The 18,564-nt window shown below is 43.5% G+C and overlaps 1 protein-coding gene across 1 annotated transcript in view; it reads right to left on the bottom strand.

The window, feature by feature from the left end:
* The window catches only part of LOC126175962 (UDP-glucosyltransferase 2-like), a 75,705-nt gene that overhangs the window by 40,505 nt on the left and 16,636 nt on the right, over positions 1–18,564 (bottom strand). Inside the window, exons 2-3 of the mRNA XM_049923049.1 lie at positions 10,090–10,278; positions 2,078–2,259 (exon numbers count right to left, since the gene is read on the bottom strand). Of these exons, the coding sequence (XP_049779006.1) occupies positions 2,078–2,259; positions 10,090–10,269 (362 nt within the window). The 5' untranslated portion in view covers positions 10,270–10,278. The remainder of the gene's footprint in view (positions 1–2,077; positions 2,260–10,089; positions 10,279–18,564) is intronic.

The following is an 18,564-nucleotide window of genomic DNA, read 5'->3' as shown; positions in this document are numbered from 1 at the left end:
ACTGAATCAAAGTAACAAAATTATGCCAGGAGATTCGAATAAAGCTTCAGCTTTCATGGATTTTCCCCCCTTGGACGACATTCCCTACGTGCTAATTAATGTTCAATAATCTGCCTACACGGTACTGCAAATTTCACAACACTACTTCGCTTTCTCCGACTGGGAGTTCGCGACCGAACACATCTGAACACACATCAACGACTGCAGCTGTGGTGCACACTCTCAAAAGGAAGCAACCTTAACCCTCATTGTTGAGCACACAGAGATGCGTAACAGCGAGTCGTCGCACCTGCCAAGGTTGTATTTGTACTCGTATCGGTCGAGATGCAGCAGCGATGACCTCACAACATCCTACAACTTAGTGCAGTGAACTAACGTGGTTAGTAGTGATGGGGAGCTCGTGAATGAGTCGTTCAAATGAACGCTTCACTCCAGTGAAGTGTGAACTAACCACTCAATTTCAATGAACTGGTACTTCCAACTCTTCACAGATAGCACACTCCACACTTTTTCTAGTTCACTCACTCTCTTCCCCTCTCCCTCTCCTACTACATCGGCGCTACGCCGCTCATCCTCCGTTCACTTCAGTCCTCCCTCTACTCAAGGTCCGTAAAAAAAATACCTTTACTGCCTGTCGACGAATCGCGCGGTGTTTGTAGCGAACGATAGGTTTACGAGGGGTTGGGGAAGTTAGGGGCGAGGCGAAAGCAGCGTCAGTTGCTTCCTGCAGTGCTGACATCATTACCCGTGACTATTTGTGCAGTTAAACTTCGCGTCCACGGGTAGCCTACCGTTGGCAGCGCTTGCAGACAAATGAATATTAAAGATACAAACGAAGAGGCTGGCTGTGTGAGCACGCACAGCCAACATGAAAATAAAAGGTTTGGCTCTGAACACTGTGGGACTTAACTTCTAAGGTCATCAGTCCCCTACAACTTAGAACTACTTAAACCTAACTAACCTAAGAACATCACACACATCCATACCCGAGGCAGGATTCGAACCTGCGACCGTAGCGGTCTCGCGGTTCCAGACTGTAGCGCCTAGAACCGCTCGGCCACTCCAGCCGACAATAAAAGGTTTGTTAATAACAATGAAAGAGGGATTTTACCTGAAATCGTGCCAATGATTACAGGTGACAGTTTACGTTTTGAAGCTAGAGGGTTATTATTCTCAACAAAAATAAAATCTACAGGAAAACTTCTGAATAATTACTTAATGTAGGTATATAGACTTTGTGGCAGTGGTAAACAAACTCATTCTATTTTGGATTAAATTTTAAAAGGTACATAAAATTGGACTGCATTACGTTGGTAGCCCTAGTTTTCAGTCCATTAATACAACAAATAATGTTTCATTTGGCAGATAAAGACTTTTTTGGGCGCTTCGTGAGAAAATGTCGAGCAAGATTAAATGTAATACCTTCTTTATATGTGACAGGCTTCTCTGTTTATCTTTCCTTTGTCCCCTTCGACCATGCTCTATTTAACTCGCTGTCAGACGCTGTAAGAGCGTGAAACGTTGCGTGCACGTTACTGCATAGTTCGGCCATCTGTTGGTAAAATTATGAAGTATTACGAAGCTTTATTGTAAGAGCGAGGCGAAGCGAGCGTAGCCGCAGCTGAGTGGCGAACTGGGCAACTTCGCTATGCTTCCGTACTTCATGAATGAACTACTTCATTTGAACGCTTCACGGCAAAGAGTGAAATGAGCGAAGTAGTTCATGGGAATGAACGAGTTCGACCCATCTCTAGTGGTTAGGTCTCATCATAACACTGCAACAATCGTCAGTTTTGTGTTTCATGAAACAACAAACAATATTTATCACCTTCAGTGAGCAATTTACTTTTTTAGTAATTTGTAACTTTTTTCCTTTTTCATGTTAAAAACTCAATTTGCATGCTTTATGAAATTACAACACGCTATTAAAAACTGAAACTTAAAAAGGCAGATCGTATGTTTACTACTGTTGGCCTCGGAATATACCAAATGAAGAAGCGGAAGAAGGAGGAGGTGCCGAGGAGAGAGGAAGAACAGAAGACTGAGAAAGAGGAAGACAGACAGAGCAGGTACGTACTTTATGAATTCCTGCATCTCCGGAGCGCTGAGGTCGCCCTCACAGATACCACCGCCTAGCCTCTTCCATGAAAGTAACATGTCGGTCGCCGTCCAATGGGCCATCGCCATCCAGTCAGAGGTTGTTCTCAGATACTTGTACGAGGCAGATATGTCAATTTCTGTGAAGTTGGCAATGCTTTTCTGGAAGCAAGCAGAAATAATCACGATGTATGACGGGTACTTGATGATATCTTCAGAGAAAAGCTATTGAATTTCTTACCTTTATAGAAGTTTAATAATTGAAGGTAATGTAGAGCTCTCTATTCTGTATACTGATTTAATGTGCATGTAATAAGGAAACTTTTTCATGGAGTCTGCCTTGAGCCATTGTCGAGTTGTAAGAAAGCTTTTCTCAGATGACGAAGTTACCTATGAGAAATGTTATCCGCTTAATGAACTTTCATTGCACGTAGACAAGATGGACAGCGATAATCTTTAGCAGGTACCTACTTGCCATTAAGGGAAAAAGTTCAATGTTTAGGGTCAATATACGCGTGGACACTTGCAAGAAATTTTTTCACACAAGCGACTGTAACGGAACATATTAAAGGCTTTACTGTACCGAAGTATGCGATACCCTCCAAATTCAACCAGTTTAACGAGTATTTATGATTATAGAAAAGTTATTGTGTATGTTAACAATGATTGCATAACATGTCTGCATAAACAGTCAACCTATTAAATTATACTGAGTAACTGACCCACACGAAAGTTTATATCACTTGATCACTGATACAGCAAATGTCAACATGTAAAAACACTAAGTTCATCTTAAATAATTAATATGAAGTACGAAAAATAGTGGCCAACTTAGGTATTTTGGATCTCCTTAAATAAAAATCACCCAGTGAAACCTATTTGTTCACTAGGAGCGTTTTCACTCAGTATTCACGAAATCAATCCTATTTTAGACGAAAACTAATGTAATTCTTAATAATTCAAGTTATTTACTTATTTATGCAAATCAGAGAAGTCAATTGACAAACTTCTAAAAAACGGCCTTTTTGTAACAAAGAATTATTCTGTCAAATCAACAAATCTGTCTGTCATTTTAATAACATGTTAAATTATGTCACTCGATGCAAATTAATAACTTTTCTGCACAAATTATGATAACAGATGTACATGTGACTTGTAAACTATATCTCTTTTTAGTAGTTCTTTGACAATGTTATAAATACAAGCAGCAAGAACGGTCGGGGGGGGGGGGGGGGGGCAGTCGGAATGTCACTTTGGTAAAGTGTGTTTGTGTGTTATTGTTTGAGGTGGATAAACAATGCAAAGAACATGTAACGGAAGTACTACTTTGTGTTGAGTCATGGTCTTTGGTGGACAGTGGAATTAAGATGGCCACCAGAGTAATAAATATTTGAAGTTTACATATTTGTTGGTTTCGCTCGTTCTTTATCATCAAAAGCACATAAAAATCACGGGACCTCATGTTTTTAACCCTAGACAACCAGATTTAGAGCCAGCATCAGCATCGAGACACAGCAGCGATCCAGCAAGTAGCAGCGATTACCACAACACAATGCATTTTAATGGCGCCAACCTAACATCAAGTGCTAACAAGCTCCGTAAATGGGAGTGAAATAGTGCGATTATAGCAATTAGCAATATCTACGACCAGGCGACCATTACACGACTCATCATTTGGCGCCCTTCCTGCCCCGTTTCCCCTGGTGCACTTTCACCTATGTCAGCTATCGCTACTAGCTATGTTAAGTACTGTATAGAAATCTTACAGCTGTGGCGTCTCTGGCACCATCTCACCTTGCCGCGCCAAGTGGCGGCTTGTGTTGCTTGGGCTTTAATATACGATATTACGATATTGCTTTGTCTGTGTTGTCTGATTACAATGCAAAGGCACTGCGGTGACCGCAGCCGTTACGAAACACATCAAATGAATTCGCAATTATACAATGAAGGCTTTCACGACCAGATGGTACTGTTGTTGATAATTCTTCCGGGTTATATGGCCGTGGTCCATGGAATTCTTCAATTCCTAACGTTTCGTCCAATACTACGTTGGACATCTTCAGAGGTATGGCTGGTCCTGCTGAGTCATCGTGTTTAGTGAATGTAACATATTACTGATTAATATTTTTTTAAATCTTAGTGACACGTAGCTCTTTAGGTATCGCCAGCCACAGATGTCGCATCTGCTTTTGTGTCTAAGCAGACACAATAAGCGAGCGGCGCCTGTGATCTCAAGTTAGAAACAACCGGAAAACAATGAGTACTGGCCGATGTCGTTCGACCTGTACCAGTTCTGTTATTCCCGCCAGCCACACCGCCGAGAGTCCTGTGTACAGCAGCAGTAAAGATGGTGACAGGCGCTGAAATCGTTTACGACGCCGTCGAATTTCATTCACGTCCGTCTGTTACAGCAGCACAACATTTAATTAAGGTCTTCCACAAAGATGCACCGGGCGCCAAGTCTGTGAACCAGTGGTAACGCACACTTTTTAAAGACAATGACATCCTGTAACTGAGCATTTGGAAGACTGTACGGGAAATTTTGAAGCAGAAATGTTACTTCCTGCAATTACTACAAATTCTGACATCCGTATACGAATACTAAGTGACTCTCTTTGGGATATCCACAAGCATGCGACACCGTATGGAACAGGTTGGTCTTAGTGAAAAAAACATTGTTGACGCGACAGTTGTTAACTGTATGCTGAAGAGACACGACCTGATGCATGTAAAATTCCACACGTAATCGTTCAACACGTTCATCAATCACAGTAAGTTCATCCGTGAGGTTACGCCTCATAGTTTAAAAATTTGTGGTTCCTTCTTCTTCATGGAACAGACCATAACAGGCGGTGTAAATCTGCACATGCTGCAAATCTGTCTTATGCTGCAGCGACTCTACCCCTCATCTAGATCGTGAGTTCTGAAACCCAGTGGCGAAAACCGATGGATTGATCGTGGTGGGCATATCGATCAGTGAATGTCAGCCTTCACTCTCACCCATCTGAACACGATGTGGATTTTCTGTGTAGGGTTCCGATCTTTGCACCATCTTTACCAGCTCACCTGCCAGAAATGCATGTCGCTTCAGCTAGACCTTAGGAGAGAGGGAAGCGAATATGTTACATCGAGTAATGCTGAACTTGATTGCTGATTCTACTTCTTCGGATCCCTAAAGGGAAAATAAATTTAGGACTGGAAACTAAAATAAGTTTCTGAGTGTCAGTACAAAGTTGTGAAAGTTTCCTTCTTCTTGCGAGCCATTGTCGCACGAGCACCTGGTTCGCTTGTTGTGGAATTTACCATTCCATGATTTGTCAGTCTGGTTTTACTACGTGGCTAGATGCCATTCCTTAAGACGTTAGGTAAGCCAAGGGATGAAAGACGGAAAGTCGTGTGATCCATTTGTCTGAGAATCGTGTAAATTTCGTTCGTTCAGTTATCTTTTCCAATGCAAAGTTCTGCAACATTGTGTCAAATACATTGCTGAAATAGGTTCACAGATTTTTTGATAACCCAGTATCAAATTGGTTACTCAGAAAATATAGTGTATGAGGCAGTGGCGGCTCCTGACCAAAGAAGATGGTGGTGCACTTTACTCACGAAGGAAAACATCAACAAAAGAGAGAAAATCAGTACACTGCTCAATGTGTTTGTAATGCCTGATATAAACAGGCCGCTCGCTCTTGTCACTCCTGCATCTACTCATAATAAAACCAAAAGGTGTACACAGAAAAAAGTATTACTTTTGCAGAATAAAAGGAATTAAAATCAACTGCAGCTATATGTACTCAAAAAGTGGTAGGCATGCCTTACTAACCTTTTTAAGCAGGACTGATGTTAACGCCGTTCGATTATGTCTCTGAATTTGGATGTGGTGGTGATCACTTGTACAGAAACTCTATTCTTCTTTCCTCCATATTTGCAAATCCTTCAGCCACTCTTTGATTGAAGTCTGCAATTCCTAAAACGAGGTCAATAGAGAGCATTGCTAGTGCTGATAGTCTTTCGTGGTCCATAGTATTCCGCAAGAAGGTTTTCATGGGTTTCCGGGAAGAAACACAACGTTCTGCTTCTGATGTCGTCATTGGAATTGTAATTATCGCTTTCAGGAGCTTCACAGATTCGCTCAGTGTATCACAAAGATTATTGTCTGTTATGCAATCCAGAAAGCTCAAAGCTCCACACATGCTTTTGAACTCCTCTCTTCTGTAAATAACAGAGAGTTCTGTTCGAAGTTTCTTTGCTTCCAAAACAGAGTAGCATTCAATAGCAGCTCTGAAATAAATTTCTGGAAAACTGAAAGAGTAATTAGCGAATTTCTCTGGTAGAAAGAGAGAGGCTGCAACTAGGTGTCTAGTGAACTTGAATCTTTCTTTTACCTCGTAACTAACATCACATACTTGTTTTGCCTCCCTCAGTAGATTACACATCGCTGCGCCATCTTCAGTTCTCCCTCTTTTATGGTACTCGTGTAAACCTGTTGAATTTTCACTCCCTCCCTCCCTAATGTTCGCAATTTCACGCTCAAAAGCTGTCAGCTGATTGTGTGCGTAAATTGGGTCACTATATCATTTTTGTAGCTGGTTATACAAAATATCCAAATGTATCATGAATTTATGAAAAAATGAAAGCCAGAACATGAACTTTTCATCCTCCAGAATTGTTACGATGCCACAGGGTTGCAGGATAGTGTTCTCATTACACAGTTTTTCCCCCTGCCTCATATTTTCGTGCACGTGATAATATCTTCCCTATATTCGAAAACGGTATTGACGCTCCTTGACTGAAAATTCGAACGAGTAGGCACCGAACGTGGCAGTCGTTTTCGTACTATTTCGTCGAGAACTGCTGTTCCTTGAGGAGACGCTGAAAAGAAGCTGCAAAGTCCCTGAAGTTTAGTGAAGAATATTCGCACATTTTTATTAACGGAAGCGACTTTCAGCATAATGAGATTCAACTGGTGGGCATAGCAATGAATGTATGAAGTATTGGGAAACTTTTCCTTAGCAAGAGCCTGCACCCCACGTGACGAACCACTCACGACTGCTGCACCATCATATGTTTGCGCTATTAGCTTATGTGGACAGTTCCCCAAATGATTATTTATCTGTTCGATGATGGACGTTGCCAAAGACTGGGCATCATGCTTTCCTGGTGCTATGAAGTCAAAAAATCTTTCTACTCAGCCCCATTAATTTCCTTTCCAATTTCCGCTTGGCAGACTTGAAGAATCCACCGGAGGAGTTCATTCTGGATGGTTTTTGAGGTTCCTTTGAAAACTGTAGCTTTCTGTAAATGCGATTTTAATACCGAGTCTAATTCTGCACTAAAATTAATCAAGGAACGAAAAACACCAGGACTGGAAGATGATTCAGTCTCATCATGTCCTCTAAAGACAAGTTCCAATACACCACAGAAACGAATACAGTTAATAATTAGATTCAATATGTACCTATTATCGGTAACTTTTTGGTTGTGTAATGCCACGGACCTTCTGTACCCACTGTCTAGTTGGGTAGCTATATTTACATTGCCTAGACTTGATATATTCAAAACGTTATTTACATGGACTGAAGAAAGTTCGTGTTTTCTAATTTTATCATGGCGATTCCGTGTTTAGACCATGAAAACAAAATAAGGCATTTTTCATGTCACAACCACACAGCCATTCATGCTTGTTGTACAATTCAGAGTTAAATTTCCTATTGAATTGGCGACTTTTTGTTTTAACGGTCCTGCGAAATTGTTAAAGCAGGAGTCGGCCTACCTAGCCTCTTGATTTCTAATTTTTCTTCAAACTTCCATGAACTGAAGGGTTCAGAGAGCAGTGAAATTACCTGATTCATTATTTCACGTATTCACTTGTCACTTGAGCCTCAAAATTCAGTGTAGTACACGCTAAAATAGCTAACACAACGCACAGGAAATAGTTACTTCGGTCTCAGCTACACCTGAGCTAGTAAGGTGGCGCGAGATTCCCACTTTGTTCGAAGATCCAATAGTTCCGTTTCCCTTCGGAAGAGTTCGGGCCCTCTTCCTGCGGCTGGCAGGGTGGCCCGGGTGAGGTGTTTATTCACACAAGGCCCGCATACGAGTAACAGTGATGCCGAGAGTTGCTCCCGCACCCCCTCTGAGACACCCAAGTCCGCGTTTGCAGCTACAGTGCAACCCTCTGTCGCCGTCGGCACATTCCATCCAACTCCGCTGCGTTCGGCGTTTGGAGCCCGGGCATTTCAAAAGAGATAAACGGCGCGCTACTTCTCCACTAGTATAGAACGCTCAGAAGGCCAACACAGTTGAACAAAATTATTCCTTGGGGGTAGCGCAAACCTGAAAACCTATACAGGAGGTGCCAGTGGTATGAGGACTGAAATAAAAGACATATTACATCACTGAGGAACTATTTGCCACTGTGAGTTTGTGCATAATAGCCCTTTTCCAGTACGTGTGCTCACGCTATGACAAGGTTTGTTATAAGTCGATCAGTTCAATTCTTACGTTCCACAAGAACGAAGGGTGGCGCAGAATAAATGACTCTGATGTTTCAGAATTGTATCATAATTTTTTTTTTCACTATGGGACTCAACTGCTGTGGTCATAAGTCCCATAGAACTTAGAACTACTTAAACCTAACTAACCTAAGGACAGCACACAACACCCAGCCATCACGAGGCAGAGAAAATCCCTGACCCCGCCGGGAATCGAACCCCGGAACCCGGGCGTGGGAAGCGAGAACGCTACCGCACGACCACGAGATGCGGGCTGTATCATAATCAAATATATGTAATTATTGACAACTCCCATCAAATGAAGACCTGTTTGAGTTCAGAAATGTCAGAATTCATTCCACCTGAATTCTAAAAATAATTCTGGATGTCGCCTTCCGTGAATGGGCGCAGGAGCTCCGCCATTTTTGCCTTGAGGCGGAGTTGCAGAACACGCCTGTAGTAAGCTGCTCGGTCACTGCCGTTGAGCTGATCCAGTTTGACGATACTTGTCACAGCGTCCAAGTTCAGTTCAAAGTCGAAAGAACGGCCACAACAAATACAGGGCGACAATTATTGAACTATATGAAAAAAGAACTAAATTAGTTACAAACTACGGCGCCCACACACTTTATTTAACATGTAAAGATCACTACAGATATTCGGATTTACGTTATGACGTGTTCGAGACGCCTGCCATCATTGGCGATGATGTGCCGCAGGCGAATAATGAAATCCTGCACAACCCGCTGAAGTGTCAGAACATCGATGCCGTCGATGACCTCCTGAATGGCTGTTTTCAGCTCAGCATTGGTTTTTGTACACTTCGTCTATAATATAGCCCCACAGAAAGAAGTCACATGTGTTCAGGTACGGAGAATATGGCGGCTAATCGTGGCCCATTTCAGTGGCCTCTGGGTACCCCAGAACCAGAATTAGGTCCCTAGAGTGCTCCACCAGGACATCAAAAGCTCTCCTGCTTGAATGCGATCGAGTTCCGACTTGAATGGACCACATCTTGTCGAAACCAGGGTCACTTGGGGATGACATCAGCTTCTAAAAACTTCACGTACCATTCGGTAGCCATAAAGTAATATCGTACTGATTATTCCGTGACTGCACATTGCACACCATATAGTCACCCACTGAGACTTCTTAATAGCGAAATGTGGGGATCTCAGTCCCCCAAATGCGCCAATTTTGCTTATTGATGAACTCATTCAAATAAAAGCAGGCTTCGTCGCTAAATCAAACAATGCATGTCCATACTATGTCCCTCACGACCCGAGGCAGAAGTTATGACAATTTTTTTTCATGTAGTTCAATAATTGTCACCCCGTAGTTGCTTAATACTGCGAGGGGGCTCTTATCATCGTTTCCTTCAGACCATGTGTTTTCGTATTTACAATTGATACATTTTCCCGTTATTTTTAAATGATTATTGGTGTTGCGACCATCATTTAAGTTTGCCCCTCGCGACTTTGAAGAGATGGGAAATGCGTACCTTGGACGGGTTGGTGGTGATGAAGGTGACCTGGTGGCCCCTCCTGGCCAGCTCGAGACTCATCGTCCTGAGGGGTCCCTGGTGGCTGACGGCAGGGAACGGCACGATGGACAGGATCTTGGCTGCCTCCGAGGCTCCCACCAGCACCGACAGCATCACCAGCGACAGGCCGCAAATCATGGTGGTCACCTGCCAACAACAGATATCTCTACTGCACCCGTTACATACGTTCACGTCGTCATGACAGGTTACAGGGCTGTTATAAATGTTCCAACAAATTCCAACATATAATCTTAACAATGGATGTATGTATTAAACTGGGGACCTAGAAACGACGGAGAGGCTTCTTTCCGACATAGCCCTCAGTGGTTCACAACCCCACAATAGGACACAGCAGTCCACCCACCCCACTGCCGCCCCACACCGAACCCAGGGTTATTGCGCGGTTCAGCCCCCCCCCCCTCCCCCGCAGTGGACTCCCCCGGGAACGTCTCGTACCAGACGAGTATAACCCCAAATGTTCGCGTGGTAGGATAATTTTGGTGTAAACGTATGCAGAAATGGTGTTTGCGCAGCAATGGCCGCCACAGTCTAACTGAGGCGGAATAAGGGGAACCAGCCCGCATTCGCCGAGGTAGACTGAAAACCGCCTATAAACCATCCACAGGCTGGCCGACACACCGGACCTCGTCACTAATCCGCCAGGTGGATTCGTGCTGGGGACTGGCACGCCGGCATGCCTTCCCGCTCGGTAGGCAGCGCGTTAGACCGCGCGGCTTAGTGGGCGGGCATCTTAACAATAGTACAAGTACAGCAGAAACAGTCAAACAAATTTACATACTATGTAGCAATATTACTTGATACGGTTGAAGCAAAAAGCAACCTACAATTGATTAGAGTAACTATTACAAAAGAAATACGAATATTTGATGAATAGGGTAAAATTTTGTAAGAAAATTTTATATTGAACCAGAGATGGTCAGATGTAGTATCGATTGTGCAGTAGCGTCGCATCTCAACAAAGAGCGCTGGTTCAAGTAGTTATAGGTAATGTGTTAGAATAACTTTAGATAGAGAGATATATGGAAGACTGTCAAGTGTAAATACGTGTTGTTTCTGATGTGTGCTAGATATGTACTACTCGATACGGGCCATAATGATTTTTTATTTGCAAATGCAAAGCGCGTATTCATAAGTGATGATTGAGACATTGTATAACATTTGCGTCCAATGATTTTGTAAAGCCAATTGTTAATGTTTAATCAGTTTATTGTTTGTTAATTGTGAGCATTATTAATTTTCGAAGAGCCAAATTACAAGTTTTAAAGTTAGTGCCATGTTATTACTTACCACAAGTTAATACCAGTTTCCAGATCCATGTTGTTTTTGATTAAGTATTTTGCTCAAGAAGTTATCGCCTCATTCACATTCGATTTAATTAAAATGTATGCTAAGCAACAGCCTTGCACAGTAGCTGTATGCTAACTATACAATTTAAAGTACTAACAGAGAGCAGTACGAAGAGCATTACCATTGCGCAATTATAGATAAGAAATTTTATTTTTTCAGGGATAGCATTCATTAAACACAGGGACCACTATTTTCAAATTCATCAAGTTTTGTTTTATTACTAGGACCAATTTCAAATCAATAGTGTTGCATCAGATTCAGTTTTTGTGCTACGTAAATTCATGCAGTTTTGGTTTTGTTTAAAGTTATTGACAGTCTACATTCTCGCAGTTCAGTACAGGGCAAAGCGCATAAGCGACAAGATAAAATACACGTTCGTATGCCATTCACATCCTAACAGATGTGTTGCAGGCTGTTGCCAGTTACGTTATTTCAAATGTACATGTTTCATTGGGACTGGGGACGTAATTGAAGGTTAGAAAAATGTTGTCTGTGGAAAGGTCAATGAAGAAACAGGTAGCATTTGAAATTTGTGTTCCGCAAGGACGCAGAATGTCAATTGGTTAGACGTACTACGAACTCAAGAGGCATGAAAGCCCTTTATAGGAGATGGGGTCGCCACCATCAGCCATTTGACGTACAATAGGTTCCTTCCAGACTTATTCTGCAGCCGCGGGCAACTAGGTAGTTAGTGCATATTTTCCTATTTCATCTACACAGTTTTCGCACGTCGTCTTCATTGTCTTTTCTTTACCTCTTGGATGCCAGCAAAGAACTTCCTTGGGTCACTTACCATCCATGCGTCTTGCTGCATGTCCAGCGCATCCCCATTTCACTTTAATGACGCTCATATTTCCTATCCCCTGTCCCCCAACATACTTGTTCACACACCTGTTTCGCCTAGGAATTCTCGACAAGTCTTACTCCAAGGCTTGAAAGACAGTTGTTGTTTCAGACAACCTCCATTTCACTTCTCAGACTTTACTTGCGCTATTTATTTTCTATGTAAGTATTAATGAATCAGCGAGTCCTCACAGAAGGGTAATAACGAGGCGTTTTAATAAGAGGTTGACTGTGGTTACTGTACATTAAGCAGCATGTCTGCCTGAGTTAATCTTATGGCCAGGAACAATTTCTGTCTGTTCTAAGTTGGGGCTGGCTGTAAGTTTGCTATGGGCGGCGACTCGCCACAGACTCAAGAGGGGACAGGTGACTTTTCGGGGAACTGACCGTGTATGAGGTAAGGCTGTACTATAGACTCACCTCACACCCGCCAGACAGACGACGCACTCCTCAGGGGTGGCAAACCTGTGAAACCGCGCATTGGTCCTGCAGGGGGTGATGGGCTTATTTTCTGTGAGTTAGTGCAGGGCGTTGACCAAGAAGAAAATGGTGTAGGAAACGCTACTGGGCATCACGATGACGTGAGGAGAACACTGGCTCCCACGACAGACTGGCGCCAGATTGTTTTCACATGGCCCACGCAAGTAAGGTGCATTTCCCGCTCAAAACGACGACACCCTCTTTGATTGGATGTGCGGTTCATGACGTCAAAAGTAATTGTACAGCTGCCTCGTTTTCGAGGGCAAAGCTCCGATTAGCTGAGTTTATGTTGCTTGCATAGACGATGGAGGAAGTGATACGTTAGTGTAAGATGATTAAACTGGTGCTAAAAAAGCACAGTCACTCTGATTTGCTGAAGGCCTTTCTGGCACGGTCCTGATGGAGCCGCACGCCCGAACAGCACTATTCCGCTGCAGGTAGTCAGTCGGGATCGTGGCGCTAACTAGTAAAATTCTACAGTCAGAAAGGCGCGGTGGGCTTAACTGGGAAGTTTGTAAGAAAAGTGGCGCTAGATGCCGAACGAGAGAGTTTGATTTAGATTAGCGCAGAGCCTCGTGCTGTTGGTTTGCACCTGGTCACGGCGAGTGAAGGTAGCTGCCGGCGTGTGAAGACATATAAATGGCAGATGTTTGCCGCACCACCATTTATTGCAGACGGCTGTGTCTTTTTGTAAGAATACTTGCAGCTTTGCAGTTAGGGAAAGTCGAGTGTTAGTTCACTAGCTGTGGAGAGCTTATTTCCACCAATTTCGAATTAAGGAGCCAATTACAACTAAGGCCTTCTGTCGATTTACAACCATAGTCAATTTATGAATTCTGAAACTTCCTGGCAGATTAAAACTGTGTGCCGGACCCAGACTTCAACTCGGGACCTTTGCCTTTCGCGGGCAAGTGCTCTACCCTAAAGGTCCCAAGTTCAAGTCTCGGTCCGGCACACAGTTTTAATCTTCCAGGAAGTTTCATATCAGCGCACACTCCGCTGCAGAGTGAAAATCTCATTCTGGAAACATCTCCCAGGCTGTGGCTAAGCCATGTCTCCGCAATATCCTATCTTTCAGGAGTGCTAGTTCTGCAAGGTTCGCAGGAGAGCTTCTGTTGAGTTTGGAAGGTAGAAGACGAGATACTGGCAGAAGTAAAGCTGTGAGGACGGGGCGTGAGTCGTGCTTGGGTAGCTCAGTTGGTAGAGCACTTGCCCGCGAAAGGGAAAGGTCCCGAGTTCAAGTCTCGGCCCGGCACACAGTTTTAATTTGCCAGGAAGTTTCATATCAGCGCACACTCCGCTGCAGAGTGAAAATCTCAATCTGGAATTTCTGAATTCTATTTGCATTCTGATTCCGTTATCCAAAATTTCTATCCACGGGAAGTAATGGAATTCACTTCCATTCTTATCGTACCTTTGGCAACATGATGTGGAGAGTTTATTCTTACCCTCTGTATTTTCGATTAATTGTTTGTGTTGTGCATTTTGATCTTTGGGGTTAATAAAAATTTCCGTTACCCTGTAGCTAATGTTTGATTTCAGTAGTATAAAATCTTCGAATCACTATTTTCAATGGGTTTAATATTTTGCTCATTGATTATCACCATTGGTGTGAGTGCACAGTTACTTTTTGGGAAGAGCCATCTCGAGTTAACATTTTCCTTGCGTGTAGAACTCGGTAAGTTTCTCAGTTCCAAAGGTAAATTCTGGGAATGGAAGTGGTAACAGGTACGCACGGACTACCATTACAACACCGCGCTCTGCACAACGAGGAGGCATGCCATGCAGTGTACATAAAAGAAAAGGTATGGATGTTGAGCCGGCTTGTCTACTCATATTTTGTCTTCCCACCAGGGTTTTGAAAACCTAGTAGTGGGCATCTCCTACGAGCTTACTGAGAAACTCTCCGTTTTTATAAGGGTCTTCTCATTTAAAATGACTTATTTGGATTTACATGTATGCTTTGTAGTTGAAATTGCTTCGTTGTGTACTTACTAGACACAGTTCCGCGTTTTACTAATTGCTAGAGTAGGCTTCCGCCGTCTTTGGTAAGGATAGGGACGACTCTGATCGCTGTGTTCAGATGCTAGCAGACCTGATGTCCCTTCGCTCACAGCGGATGGTGGTGCTGGCTTTGATCACACGCCTTGAGGCTGTTGCCAGTGGACATCACTTTAGGCGCCAGACGTGGGGATCCAAGTAACATTAAAATATGTCCCTTGTGTCCTCCGGTCAGTCGACTGCTGTGGCTGAAATGGTTATTGCCCGCACTAAGATTGACACCCGTACCTGTGGTCGAATGTGAGCCGATGGGAAAGGTTGTCTGACAAACAAGTTTATGTGCCTGATAAAGCTTCTGAGCGAGATGAAATTGCTCGTTCCGTTTCAGTGAACGCGCGTTGGCCTGCAAGACGTGAACATTTACAGAGGGTGGGATTACTTCTGGTTGGGAGCTCCAGTGTTTGGCTTGTAATGGTGATCTTTAGAATTTGGCAGTAATGGGGCTGGTCCATTTCTCCCCTTGTCTGCATCGGTGTCATGAGAATCCAGTAAGATTTATGACTTAATTAGCATAATATGATCATCGTCTGATAATTTATGAAACTATTAGCATAATTTATACATATCCTTCTATTAATTAGCATAATTTATCACCCAACTAGCACAATTTGGTTATAATCTCCAAATTTATTATCTTAATTTATGGCCCAGATTTACGACTCAATTGGCATAATTGTTCACCCAACTCCCCACTCTTGATTAATGATCTGCTCCCTCACCTGTTCAGTCCAAGGGAAATTCTAGGGCAGTTATCCTTTCGGTTCTGTAAAGAAGTCTGCCAAGATGGCACAAGATCATAGCCAGTCAAAAGATGTCTGCCTATATGATGTCACAATCAAATATGGCGACCGAGATCGCGGATGGTCAATGGGTCTACAAGACGTTGAGTTCATAAAGAGTCATATAAATGCTACCAGGCTGTATCATATCACTTGCCCTCGATGGTCCCCACCCTACTCCTCCTCTCTCCCAAGAGGAATAATGTTCCACACCTGACACCATGATTTATCTCATGATACAATAGGGAGGGGGATGTCCACCTACTGCCTCTCTCTTTTCCCAAGAGGAAACAGTTCCTCCACCTGAGAATTATTACATGGTACAATACTGAGAACGCATTTGTGGGATGATTTACAAGACCACTTAGAGAATTTTTAAACTCATTTACACTGCGGTTTACTTTACTCGTAGTTACATAGCAAAAACACTGTGGAGGTTAGTACACTGTTTAACAAATAATGTGAGCATTTTTTTATATGGTCAGGAAGGAATGGGGCAGTTACGAAGTCTTTATTCACAGTATCCGAAGTGCCACAAGTGGAAACACCAGCCGCTCACGAAGTCTTTATTACGCAAAATACGAGCTGTGAGGCCACACGCCCCACTTTTGACAGCTGCATGAGCTGTATCGCGCAGCCAACAGAGAGCAGCTAGCGTGCGTACTCTGCGAACAAGTGCGGGCAGCCAAAAGGGCCTCAATGCAGAGGTTCAGGACGCTGCATTGACGACTACCCCTCCCCAACTCCCTCACATCACCACAACCACGCAGATAGACTAGTTTGCAGCAACAGACTGCACACTTGAATACCCCATTGCAATAATGCAAACATTTTATGCATGTGTTAAATACACACATCCAGAAAAAGTTTACATCACTTCGGTTCTGACAGTTCCGGCACCTGTACAGAAAATTGGAATACAGATAACATAAACATCATTTCTGCCCTATTTATTGCCCATAAAAACCTTACATTCTATGTTGTACCACCATACAGCTAGATCTTCAGAGGTGGTGGTCCAGACTGCTGTGCACACCAGTACCTCTAATACCCAGTAGCACGTTCTCCTCCATTGATACATGCCTATATTCTTCGTGGCATACTATCCACAAGTTCATCAAGGCACTGTTGGTCCAGATTGTCCCACTCCTCAACGGCGATTCGGCTTAGATCCGGTTGGTGGATCGCGTCGTCCATAAACAGCCCTTTTCAATCTATCTGAGGCATGTTTGATAGGGTTCATGTCTGGAGAACATACTGGCCATTCTAGTCGAGCGATGTCGTTATCCTGAAGGAAGTCATTTACAAGATGTGCACGATGGGGGCGCAAATTGTTGTCAATGAAGACGAATCCCTCGCCAATATGCTGCCAATATGGTTCCACTATCAGTCGGATGGCATTCACGTATCGTACAGCCGTTACGGCGCCTTCCATGACCACCAGCGGCGTACGTCGGCTCCGCATAATGCCACCCCAAAACAGCAGGGAACCTCCACCTTGCTGCACTCGCTGGACAATGTGTCTAAGGCGTTCAGCCTGACGGGGTTGCTTCCAAACACGTCTCCGATGATTGTCTGGTTCAAGGCATATGCGACACTCATCAGTGAAGAAAACGTGATGCCAATCCTGAGCGGTCCATTCGGCATGTTGGGCTCATCTGTGCCGCACTGCATGGTGCCGTGATGGCAAAGATGGACCTCGCCATGGATGTCGGGAGTGAAGTTGCCCATCATGCAGCATATTGTGTACAGTTTGAGTCGTAACACGACGTCCTGTGGCTGCACGAAAAGCATTATTCGACATGCGTTGCTGTTAGTGTTCCCCCGGGCCATAGTTCGTAGGTAGCGGTCATCCACTGCAGTAGTGGCCTGAGCGAGACAAGTCATCCACAGTTCCTGTCTCTCTGTATCTCCTCCATGTCCGAACAACATCGCTTTGGTTCACTCCGAGACGCCTGCACACTTCTCTTGTTGAGAGCCCTTCCTGACACAAAATAACAATGCGGACGCGCTAGAACCGCGGTATTGACCGTCTAGGTATGGCTGAACTACAGACAACACGAACCGTGTACCTCCTTCGTGGTGGAATGACTGGGACTGATCGGCTGTCGGATCCACTCCGTCTAAAAGGCGCTACTCATGCATGGTTGTTTAAATCTTTGGGTGGGCTTAGTGACATCTCTGCACAGTCAAAAGGACTGTGACTGTGATACAATATCCACAGTCAACATCTATCTTCAGGAGTCCTGGGAACTGGGCTGATGCAAAACTTTTTCTGATGTGTATATTAGCGGTTTGAAAATTTCTCTTACTGTAGGGAAGATGTATACTGCGGGGCAGTAGTCAGAGCAAATGCATTTTTCGTTGCAGTGGGATCTTTTCACGAAATTTGAAATTTCAACCTCCAACTTTATCCCCCGAATGCGAAAATATTTTGTTGACGCGCATGCACATAGGGAAAAATGATCGTTCTAATAAAATGAAATCAGAGCTCGCTCGAAAACATTTAAGTGTTCGTTTTTCCTGCGCTCTTGTGGACAGAGGAACGGTAGAGAAATAGTCTGATGGTGGTGCGATGAACCCTCTGCCAGTCAAGTAAGTGTGAATTGCAGAATAATCATGTGAATGTAGATGAAGAAGTAGAATTTTTAAGCTGTAATCAGTTTACTAAAATCACTCCAACTCATGTTTTACCACTTTGTTTGTTTCTTTTCCCCTCTTCCATTCCGTTGTCTTCAACTGTCCTAAATACAAAAACGCATCAACTTCTTTCACAAGTTCATTGTTTATTTTATTTTTTTATTTTCAACGAGCTAACGAACCCTGCATTGCCTGGGTATGTATTCGTCGCCCAAGTAAATGTGCATAATGTACAAATTTTTAAGTACAGGTCTTTTGCGCG

The sequence above is a fragment of the Schistocerca cancellata genome, chromosome 3 (genome assembly GCF_023864275.1).
Source record: "Schistocerca cancellata isolate TAMUIC-IGC-003103 chromosome 3, iqSchCanc2.1, whole genome shotgun sequence".
NCBI lineage: Eukaryota > Metazoa > Arthropoda > Insecta > Orthoptera > Acrididae > Schistocerca > Schistocerca cancellata.
This window is presented reverse-complemented; position numbering and strand designations above follow the sequence as displayed.